Genomic DNA, 11969 nt, shown 5'->3' with positions numbered 1-11969 from the left:
CCATATGAAATCCTAAAAAGAAGTTAAGGTTTGTGTTAAGTAACACATACTTTGAACACCCAACGCTTGATGAGTGATGACATATTGGAACATAGACACAGGTCAACAGTGGCCATGTGTTCAATGTGACGGAAAATGACCAAAAAAAAGAACACGAGAACCCTTTCATCGGGGTAGGGTTTCATCAGAAAAAAACATTGGGTTGTCACGGCACCTGGCGCTAGGTTCGTTCCTTAACCACAATGAACACGTTACGGACTTCATTGGCAGACGTGGATATCTCAGGGCGATATGTGCGATGGCCCTAATCAGCCACCATAAGTATTTTAAGAACAAATAATACAATTCACAAGCTTCAATTCATACATAGCATCAAACATTTGCACTCATTTTCGGAAAAGTCCCATGTTCAGACATATAACTGAAATGTAATAATTGCAGTGTTTAGATATAATGTCTTAATAGAACTTAGACATGTTTTGAAATAATGTTGTAATTACATTACGAACTAATGGGAGAAACATACGATATTATTGTAGTTCGCACACATGGCGATTTATACGGAAATGTAAGATAGCTGCGCCATAAATCGCAAATAGTGGGTGAGTGAGTTGGGTTTAACGCCGCTTTTAACATTATTCCAGTTATATCAGGGCGTGTCAGCTTGAAGTGGGAGGAAGGCCCGAAGTGATGCAGGTCTTAGACGTTTACCACTTCGGTGAAACCCACGAGCACGGGTATGGTGCTGATAAACCTGGAAACATAATCGGGGCGAACCGGGATTCAAACCCGCAATCATAGGTTTCTGGCGTGCCCAAGGTACGCAACTCTGCACAGCGAATCGCGGCGCCTTAGACGACTAGCCCACCCGTGCCCCTCAAATCGCAAAGAACAATGAAGAACGAAGCGTAGTTTATTTCACGAAGAAATATTCCGTCATTTCTTGAGATTCGAACATGCGCTCGGAACTTGATGACGTCGTATATTGGACGACGTTATGTTTGTGAGAGGGGTGTCTAGTGATTTGTTTCCCATAGATTTAGCTGGGCGACGCGCTGCGCAGCTCATGGTTTATTCTCCCTACTTTGTTTTATTGTACCATATATAACTCCCACAAGTTCTTTCTGAATGACGTCACAGCACAATTGTATCCTAGCACCCATATGGCCCCTTTTCTCCCCGTGGGTCACATATAAAATCAGCTTAATCTTAATTATTGGTCTTTTTCGTCGAAGTATAGGGATAAAAAAATGTGTGTTATTTTATTCTATTTTCAACGCTGACAGTATTTAACGTGGTCCATTTCATCGTTCCCCGGAATTCATGTCGTGTTCAGAGGCCAGATTCCCAGAAGTAAACAACCCCAATATGAAGGGTAAACATGTCATAATGTTTACTTATGATATTAAACCGTATCTCCTATCCGCTGTTCAGAGCCAGGGATGACACCCCACATTGCTTCGAGTGTCAGATTAAATAGTACTGTCATCAGGTGACATCCGAGAAGAATCAAATCTAATGCGCAATTAAAGCGACAAAAACCCTTTCCATATTCATAGGAGTGAGTGAGTTGGGTTTAACGCCGCTTTTAACAGTATTCCAGTTATATCGCGGCGTGTCAGCTTCATGTGGGAGAAAGCCCGAAGTGATGCAGGTCTCAGACGTTTACCACTTCGGTGAAACCCACGAGCACGGGTATGGTGCTGACAAACCTAGAAACATAATCCGGGATTGGAACCCACAATCATAGGTTTCTGGCGTGCCTAAGACGCAACTCTGAACAGCGAATCGCGACGCCTTATACGACTGGGCCACCCGTGCCCCCGATTAAGACATAAACAAAAACTCGGATATATACTACTCAAAAGAAGTTAAGGATCACCTGATTCTTTCATATTACAATAGTTAATCTCTCATATCATGACAGATTAACTTTACCATTATGAAAGAATCGGGTGATCCTTAACTTCTTTTGAGTAGTATATATTCAGACCCGCTACAAGCTACACATAAAATAATTTCATTTCAATTTGAAAGAAAAGGGATTGAATGAGGACCAATACGGCAATGGGTGGCCATATTGAAAGCCGTAAATGAGCCTCTTCATCAAAATCAGTTGTCATTGACTTTCAGTTTTATTGCTCCAGTGGACACGGGGGCCCAGTTGTATAAAGCGCCGTAATTCGCTGTGTTGCGTGTGTTCGAATACCTATTCGTCGAGATTGTTACTAGGTTTGTCAGTACCATACCGCTCCTCGTGGGTTTCATCAATGTGGTAAACGTCTGATATCTGCATCACTTCGGGTTTTCCGTTTAAGCTGAAACACCGTGACCAACTGGAATATTGTTCACTCACTCACTCACTCACTCACTCACTCACTTTCTCACTCACTCACTCACTCACTCACTCACTCAGTGGTTTCTTGGTCCAAGATGTTTTCTGCTCGAGGGGACGCAGGCTAAGACAAAAGCTCACATGACTTTTGGTAAAAAAAACCTAAAAACATATACAGACCCTTTTTGGTCGCTGTTGACCTAAAATAGTTCTAAACTTGATGACTATTCTGGAGAAGCCAAGAAAATCAATATAATCTAAAATCTACACAGATTATCTTACTGCAGTTAAGTGCAACATGGTGTATATGCGGAAATGTTCTCTGAAATGATTAGTCGATGCTTGGACATAATGTTGAAAGTATATATGTGTATTCTCTGCTTTTGCGTTCCTAGGGCGTGCCAGAAATTCCAGACCGGATCTGGTTATGCTTCTTGGTTTGTCGGCAGAATTCCCATGTTCGTGGGTTTCACAAGTGATTTAATCTGAGACCTGTGTCAGTTCAGACTGTCCTCCCACGCCAAGCGGGCACGGCGTAAATTTTTTTAAGCAAACTCACGTATCCGTGTGGCTTGAATAAGATACCAGCTTATCATCGGAAAAATATCTGCATCCCATTAAAACACCACCATGAATACGTTAACTTAACATAATCCGTCTGATTTCCATATATGTTTAGGTATGTGGGTGATACACATGTAGAAATGTTTACATGTACAAGAAAAAACAGTTTCAGATGACAAGGGTGATGACCTAAAATACTGATATTCTTAGCCAAAGGGTATAAAAGGCGATTTGTAAGAACTAAAATCAGAACAGTCATTTTCAACAACGAGCATCAAAGATGAAGTTCCTGTTCGCAGTCGTGGCCGTCTTGGTCGTCGTTGTCTTGAATGACGTCAACGCCGACACGTAAGTTATTGTTCATCTGAATATAGTTTTTTGTTGGGAGGGGGGTGGGGGGATGGGATGAGGAGCGTTTCAGTTGTGAACTTTTATTCACTTTCTACAGTCGTGAACTCGCCATTTTCCATTACCTACAGTAGTGTAGGGGTGGCGTAGTCGTCTTAGGTATATCATGAAGTCTTAGGTACTGCAATTCGCAGTGCAGGGTTGCGAGATTTTTTCTTCCGATACGGAAATCTCATAAAAACCCGAGGAGCGGAATAACTTACTTATAAACATACTTTTACCTATTCAACTTTAACAATGTGGTGAGGTGAGGTGAAATGGGGTTTAACGTCGCGTCCAAGATTATTGCACATATATAGCGACGTGCATGTACGTGTGTGTGTTTGTGTGGCTGCTTGTACTAGTCCGGACTGATGCCGATTTATAGTGCTAGCTCACTGAGATACCATGCCGCAGTTTAACATGAATACCCCACTCAGACACAGTATACTGACTCCGAGCCGACCAGTCCTTGTTTTAGCCCCTTGATGCCGAGCGCCAGACAGGGTAACAACAAGTACCATCTTTTAACGTCTGTTGGTATGACGCGGTTGGGGATCGAACCCCGGACCTTCCGCTCTCCGGGCGGACGCTCTACCACTAGACCGCAGAGGCGGTACTTTAACAATGAATGCTCATTAGCAATATCTGACTACTTTTTCCTAAACCAAAGTGCAGGGCCCAGTCGAATTAGCTTGGGCAAATCTCATGACAACCCGAGATGCATTGGTTTTACAAACTCAAAAGCCAACTTTTGCACTTTAAACACGAATAATGAACTTTGTAAACCAAATGTAATATAATTAAATAAACCGAATTATGATTAACGAGCAGTATGGATATACCGCACTTGATGTGTTGCCATCTTTACAGAAGTGAACTCTCCCGGCGATTCGTGACATTCTCGTGACCACAAGCTTTCAGATATTTTTTAAGCAGGGCATGCTTACCTTTGACTCCAACACTTGGTGGCATCATTGATATTCAGTAGTCCATTCATATAATTTCAACAGCTATTTTGACTTTTTCGGCAAATCTGTTTAGGCGAACAATCAAGACTGGTTATTCTCTTGCATTGACAATTGAAATTTCAACAACGCCAAAGTCAACGTCTATCTATTTGTTTGAATATTGAGTCATGACATTTATCTTGATAAGTACCCAACAACATAATATTTGCCTATATAACGCTCCTTGTAACATTCATAAAACTATGCCCACTGTTCATAATTAATCATAAGTCTCTGTCTGAAAAGGTAAATCGATAATTATATGTCTCTGTCTGAAGACGTAAGTAGATAATTATATATCTGTCTGAAGTGGTAAGTTCATGACTATATGTCTCGTTCTGAAGTGGTAAGTTGATAATTATATGGCTCGGTATGAAGTGGTAAGTTGATAATAATATGGCTCGCTATGAAGTGGTAAGTTGATAATTATATGGCTCGGTATGAAGTGGTAAGTTGATAATTATATGGCTCGGTATGAAGTGGTAAGTCCATAATTATATGGCTCGCTATGAAGTGGTAAGTTGATAATTATATGGCTCGGTATGAAGTGGTAAGTTGATAATTATATGGCTCGGTATGAAGTGGAAAGTTCATAATTATATGGCTCGGTATGAAGAGGTAAGTTGATAATTATATGGCTCGCTATGAAGTGGTAAGTTGATAATAATATGGCTCGCTATGAAGTGGTAAGTTGATAATTATATGGCTCGCTATGAAGTGGTAAGTTGATAATTATATGGCTCGGTATGAAGTGGTAATTCATAATTATATGGCTCGGTATGAAGTAGAAAGTTGATAATTATATGGCTCGGTATGAAGTGGTAAGAACAGTTCCTGTGATGATCATGTCCTTGGAATGTTTCATAGAATCACGAGGGACTGACCGCTGGTTTTATAGTGCTAGCTTACTGAGATACCAGTTTACCCTGGATACCCCAAGCAGACTCTATATACTGACTCAGAGCCGAAAAGACCTTGTTTCATCCTCCTCCATACCGAGCGCCAGGAAGGGTAACAACAAGTTACATCCTATAACGTCTTTTAGTACGACCGAGCGGGGCATATAACAACCGACCTTCCCCTCTCCGGATCACGGAGGCTGTGACGATGTTCTTGAAATCTCCCGGAAAACACAGACATGCTTACCCTGAAAGGGTAGCTAAGTGGTTAACGCGCTCGCTCGCCCCAAGACCCGGGTTCGATTCCCAACATTCCCGTGATGTTGCTGGAATAATGCTAAAAGCTGCGTAAAACCAAACTCACTCACTCACTCACTTTCCATACCCGTGAAAACCCGAATTTCGAGAAAGAATTGGTCTTCTGCAACCCATGCTTGCCGTAGGAGGCGACTTATGGAATCGGGTGTTTATTCTCGCTGACATGGTTGATGCATGTTATCGAAACCCAATTGGATTGTCTGGCCCAGACTCGATTACTTACAGACCGCCGTCATATAGCTGGAATATTCCTGAGTGCGGCGTTAAACAACAAACACAAACAAACAAACAAACAAACAAAAAACAAACAAAAAAAACAACAATTTCCCTTGAGTTTATAAGCGTATGCTCGGGGGTTATCTCAGTGTGGAGATTTTTCTTTTGTTTGTTAGATATTATCTAATACAGTCAGCCTTTATTATGTTGCTCATGATATCAACCATTCGTTTGTCTGGTCCAGATTCGATTATTTACAGGCCGTCGCGATGTGGCTGGCATATTGCTGATTGCTACAGAAAACTACAAACAAACATTGAACACAGATCTAGTTATCCATAGTCAAGTATTTGAATCGCCATAAACGATTCATGACTCAGTAGAGTGCTGGTTAACCATTGGCAACAAATATATCCACTTCTATTCAAATTCGTAAACTGTTAACGTTAACATGAAGGCTGGTTAGCGCGCCCTCCCCTTTTCGCCAAACCCAACCTACCTTATTTAATGGGCTTATCAACTTTTACAGCTTATCGTTATATGTGTGAGGGTAGTTTCCAGTTATGCTGTAAGATAACGTGTCATATTGGATTACTATGGCTCAACACCGTCCTAATCAGTATTTGCTTGTATTTTCAGATGTCCCTACGGCTGCAAGAAGTATCAGCGTAGCAACTGTCGCTACTACTGGTACTATTCCTACGGCTGGCGACAGTACTACTACTGCAGCAGTTACAGGTGAGCTACAGTAACAACGTAATACCACGTTCTGAGCTATGAGAGAGAGAGAGAGAGAGAGAGAGAGAGAGAGAGAGAGAGAGAGAGAGAGAGAGACAGAGAGAGAGAGAGAGAGAGAGAGAGAGACAGAGACAGAGACAGAGAGGAGTGAGAGAGAAGAGAGAGAGTGAGAGAGGAGAGAGAGAGAGCGAGCGTGAGAGAGGGGGAGTGAGAGAGAAAGAAAGAGAGAGAGACAGAGAGGAGTGAGAGAGAAGAGAGAGAGTGACAAAGAAAGAGAGTGGGTGATAGAGAATGATAGAAGAAAGATTGGGAGACAAAGAGAGAGGCACCATGTCTTGAGAGATGACCTGTGAGTGAGTATGATTATACGGTTATACTAACCATTGGCAGAATCGAACCCAGGTCTCTTTGTGCGACAAACGAACGCTTGGGACACTAGGATATCCGACCTCCCCGATGACAAATGGGGATTGGTTGGTTGCCAAGTGTGACCTGGCCGATGGTGCGTTGTCTTAACCCGACGTCGGTGATAGCTGTTCACGCTATCAACCATTCGGTTATTTGTAGACCGCCGTTGTATAGCGGAAACATTGCTGACTGCAACGAAAGAGAACTTTCACTTTCCCACATTGTTACCTTTGCGTTTGGACTGCCTTGCATTGTGTTTAGCGTATTAATCCCACGTTCTAAAAAGGTATCATATACGTTAGCCATACTTTCATCTACGTATATGGTATTAACGGTGGCCCATAAGGGACATGGATTCTGTTTTTCAATATTTTGATATTTCACTAACTTTTATCGTAACCTTTTGCAAATTAACACAATTTGTCATACAAATATGTGATAAATCATGTATAAAAACAACCGAAAACATGGAAAATGTACTTTCAAGTAGCTATTGAATCGCTGAAATGTGAAGCGAAAATGTCAAAAACGAAAATGAAAATGTCAAAAACGAAAATGAAAATGTCAAAAACAAAAACGAAAATGTCAAAAACAAAAGCGAAAATGTCAAAAACGAAAATGACAAAACAGAAAACTATTTCCACCACGGTGTAAATAGTTTTCTGTATTTTCATTTTAGTTTTTGACATTTTCGCTTCAATTTTCAGCGATTCAATATCTTCTTTATACATGATTTATCACATATTTGTATGACAAATCGTGTTAATTTGCAAAAGGTTACAATAACAGTAAGTGAAATATCAAAATATTGAAAAACAGACTCCATGTCCTTTATGGGCCATCGTAGGTATTGTCGTTCGTTATAATCGTCTCTCTGACAGTGATATTGTTGATAGTAGATCATTCTTCTTTCTACGTACATTATAATATCACATACGTAATGTAGTAGTGTTATCTATGTAGATGTATGGCCTACGTAGATGAGACATTTTGTTTTGAATGTGGCTCAAATACGCTTCTTAGCTCAGCAATATTTCAGAATCATTTATGCGGAGTTATCTGACGGGTGTTCTGTTTCAACTTCAGATCGTACACTGGCACATGCTACGCCACCTGTGGTAGGTAGAAGAAAATACCACTGTTTACTCGTTTATTTGTTTGTTTGTTTGTTGTTCCTCTTGTATATGTTGTTTTACACCCTACTCAGCAATATTCCAGCTATATGATGGTGGTCTAACTAATGGAACAGGCATTCCAGTGATTGATATCATGAGCATCGATCTAATCAACTGGGGTACGATGACATGCATCAATCAAGTCAGCGAGCCTGACCGCCCGGTCCCGTTAGTCGTTTCTTACGACAAGCATCGTCGCCTCTACGGCAAGCATGGGTTGCTGAAGATCTACTCTAACCCGGATCTTTACGGTTGTGTAAACTAGTAACGAAATATCTCTCTGACATATATATGCTTGCTTGGAAAGAGGAAAGGCAGTGTTGAGATATTATGATCGTGGGTTTGAATCCCTGTGTTGAAAGCGGTGTTAAACCAAACTCACTCACTCGTTCACTTACCCATGCACCTACCCAAACCTGATCACTCACTCACTCATTCACTCACTCACTTACGCTCTCACTCACTCACTCACTCACTCACTCACAAACCCACGTTCTCACTCACTCACTCACTCACTCACTCACTCAGTTAAAGCTACGGCGACCTGTAACAAATAGTTGAAAGTATCCTTAACGTTACACGCTGTCGCGGTACACAATCAACCTCACAGCCACCCCTTTGTAGAGTGATGGAACCTATTAAAACCAAAGTTCCTTCGGGACTGCGGTTACGTACGTGCGGCGTAAAACAACATTCATGTACTGTTTAGTTCACGGAGGATGGTCTGGCTACTCGGACTGGGAGACGGTGGAAGATTGTCCCGTGTATTGCGGAGGAGCAACTGCCCTTCACGTCCGATCAAGAAGCTGCACGAACCCGACACCCTCTGCCCTTGGACGCTCCTGCACTGGAGACTCTCTCGAACATCAAAACAGGACGTGCAATCATGGATCTTGCAGTCGTAAGTACAAAACTTGACGTGCTAATGATACCCTTACCTTATCATTTGAAGACATAAACGTTGCTCTCATCTTTCAGGTGTAGAAAAGCAAGTTTTTAATTTGTTTGGGTTTTGTCAGGTAAATGATCTCATTTATAAATAATGAATCCAGGAATATTGATATTGTCCGTTTTCAGACGAGTTTGAAATCATTGTCCTCGTAGTTGGTTTAGTTAATTTCTATACTGTTCATGCAAATAGAACATGATCGACATGGGTAGGATTACATGTTCTAAGATGGCAAATGGTGTATTTATACATAGAGAGGGGGATTTGATAGAAAAAGGCAATATTTCAAATTTCGTTGTTTTAATCAAATTTCTCGTGTTCTCAGCTGCCATGTAGTTTGATAATCCAGAAAGTTGCATGAAACCACACACACGCTACATCTTGTTATATTTCATCAAAATGTTCTTATTCAGATGTGTGTCCTCAGGACACTGACACCTACTTCGAGCACCCAAAAGACAAGAAGTCCTTCTACCATTGTGGAGCGCATGGCTCCCAGGCTCACCTGAAGGTCTGCGAAAATGAACTTGTCTGGAACCAGGCGAAAAAGACCTGCAAGGAACCAGACACAGAGCACCCCAGCTGCAATCACGGAGAGTACATCCCTCACACGGAAGACTGTAGTAAGTTCTTCCAGTGTTCCAATGGGCAGCTTCATCTCCATCAGTGCCCTGGCGGTCTGCAGTTTGATACCAGACACAACTTGTGCAACTGGCCTCAGATGGTCAACTGCATCGTGGATGAAGAATAGAAGACCAGATGACAATGTAGCACTGGACCTACAATAAAGATCATACTGCATCAGTTTTTTTCCTTTGGCGTATTCTGTTGATTCTGTTTCTGAGGACAAAATAATTTTTGGAATAATCAAATTGGCAGACCCTTACATGTATCTGAGCTTAACATAATGGACAACAATGGACAGAAAAATATGCTTCACGTACGAGGTTGGTTGGTTGGTTTGTTGTTTAACACCGCACTCAGCAATATTCCAGCTATATGACGGCGGTCTGTTAATAATCTAGTCTGGACCACACAATCCAGTGATTGACATCGATCCAGGCAATTGGGACACGACGACATGCATCAACCAAGCCATCCGATCCCGTTAGTCGCCTCTTACGAGAAGCATAGTCGCCTTTTACATCAAGCATGGGTTGTTTAAGACCTATTCTAACCCGGATCTTCACGCACACACACACTCACGCACACACACTCGTGATTGTACGTAGCCAAATAAAAGCAATACTTTTAAAAGCGACTTTCACATCATCCCACAGATGACAGAATGTAGATTCATAATGACGTTAGCAGTTTTAAGAATACATCGAAATCCCGTTTACTCGACGATAATATGTAAAGGTTCAGATGACATCTATATAGGTGAGATTGTTTAATGTCGACACTCCGATTTTCGCGAACGTCAGACAATTATAGTTCACATAGTTCACAATGACTGAGTTCAACAGATGATTAAATTTACTTCTAATTAAATTCAATGTGGAACAGTATGTCTCATTAGACATAAAGGTATCTATTTAGGAATAATTCTTTTTCTTCGAAGCAGAAATATTTTTCAAAGGGGTCATCATATATTCACTATTTGAAACCATTCGTGAGTGAGTGAGTGAGTGAGTGAGTGAGTGAGTGAGTGAGTGAGTGAGTGAGTGAGTGAGTAAGTGAGTAAGTGCGAACACAACACAAATACGACGATTTGTTTCAAAAATCAATTTAAAAGCCACTTCATTATTTTCTTTTATTCTTGCCACTATCCATACAATTGTTCATATACAATACTTTGCAAACCAAGTGATATAAAATCTAAGGATGTAATACGTCAATAATTGAAAGCATGACATGTGTTTGATTGACTCGTGTGGTTTGTAGTGTGTCAACACAACACCGCTACACTATGGTGGCAGTTGATGACGGATATCTTACTATCTTCGTTTAGATTCACTCAACCAGCTACAGTAAACTACGGTTATAACGAACTCAAAGGGACTACTACTTTTAGTTCGTTATAACCGTAGTTCGTTATAAGCATATATACAGCATAACTACAGCAAATAGTCGGGACTAAAAAGTTCGTTATAAGCGTGTTCGTTATAACCGTAGTTTACTGTAAAGCAATGTTAAGTATTGGGAAGAACCACAAGGCGGTGGTGTCAAACCCGACGATGACCTGTTTTCAGAAGATGATGAGGAACATTCCAAAATCTGGGGTGGATCACTGGAAGTTACAGAGGCGCTTCACGATGCCACACTGGAAGGCAAGCGTGGTGTTGGTACAGGCGATGGTTAGGTAAAACCATATGCCGTGACTTCACAGCAACCGTTACGCATCAACGACATGCAGAACTTCATTGGCAGGGCTCTATTTAACAACTTCTGGTCACTCCGGACTTCCGGTGGCGCATGAATACGGGTCGCACGCGTGGTTGAGACGCTCTCCACTTCCACGGATGATTTTGTTGCCTAACTGTTGAAACACGTCTACAAAGACTATAATTATACACAGTGACGCTAAACAACGTAAGCTGCACTCATATATAACCTTTTGCTGTCTCTGCTGCATTATTTTGACTATTTTGAAATGTCCGAATCAACCAGATCTACACGTGCTTCGGCAAGTACGGTAGAATTTATCCAGAACGCAGAGAAAAGATTAGCAGTGTTAATCAATGTGTGACGAAACGTTTTTGTTTTCCCGCCAATTGGCTTTCATTTCGGTTTGTGCCACTGTTGTGTTTTGGTTATGCTAGCTTTTGTTTTTCCTCTCATTTTCATCATGAAATGAATAGACTTATGTACTTTATACGGTAAAACAACTGAACAATAACCAGTTATAAGACAAGCACATTTGTAGGCACACAATCTGCACGTGCTTCCCGCGCAAAGTGAGAGATGTGGCCACAGTACCACGGTGTTGTTCTGTGGTACGCTGTTGTCTTGTGTTGTGTTTTCTGT

At 41.3% G+C, this 11969-nt stretch overlaps 1 protein-coding gene across 1 annotated transcript; it reads left to right on the top strand.

Annotated features, from left to right (window-relative positions):
* Positions 1-3106: 3106 nt before the first annotated feature.
* LOC125376856 (mucin-like protein) lies at positions 3107-9803 on the top strand. The gene is made up of 5 exons (XM_048389177.1): positions 3107-3247; positions 6369-6467; positions 7962-7993; positions 8760-8951; positions 9413-9803. Exons 1-5 carry the CDS (start codon positions 3180-3182, stop codon positions 9748-9750), a joined length of 729 nt encoding a protein of 242 aa, XP_048245134.1. The 5' UTR covers positions 3107-3179; the 3' UTR covers positions 9751-9803.
* Positions 9804-11969: the final 2166 nt, after the last annotated feature.

The sequence above is a fragment of the Haliotis rufescens genome, unplaced genomic scaffold, assembly GCF_023055435.1.
Source record: "Haliotis rufescens isolate VD_foot unplaced genomic scaffold, xgHalRufe1.0.p SCAF_8, whole genome shotgun sequence".
In the NCBI taxonomy this organism is placed as follows: domain Eukaryota; kingdom Metazoa; phylum Mollusca; class Gastropoda; order Lepetellida; family Haliotidae; genus Haliotis; species Haliotis rufescens.
The sequence above is the reverse complement of the archived record's forward strand: the minus strand, read 5'-3'. Positions and strand labels throughout refer to the sequence as shown.

What these genes read in the sequence shown, in the direction of transcription:
- LOC125376856 (XM_048389177.1), top strand. Translation starts at nt 3,180, where the DNA reads ATGAAGTTCCTGTTCGCAGTCGTGGCCGTCTTGGTCGTCGTTGTCTTG. An exon ending in CACATGCTACGCCACCTGTG is followed by an intron (nt 7,994 to 8,759) that starts GTAGGTAGAAGA and finishes TGTACTGTTTAG; the next exon opens with TTCACGGAGGATGGTCTGGC. An exon ending in CAATCATGGATCTTGCAGTC is followed by an intron (nt 8,952 to 9,412) that starts GTAAGTACAAAA and finishes GTTCTTATTCAG; the next exon opens with ATGTGTGTCCTCAGGACACT.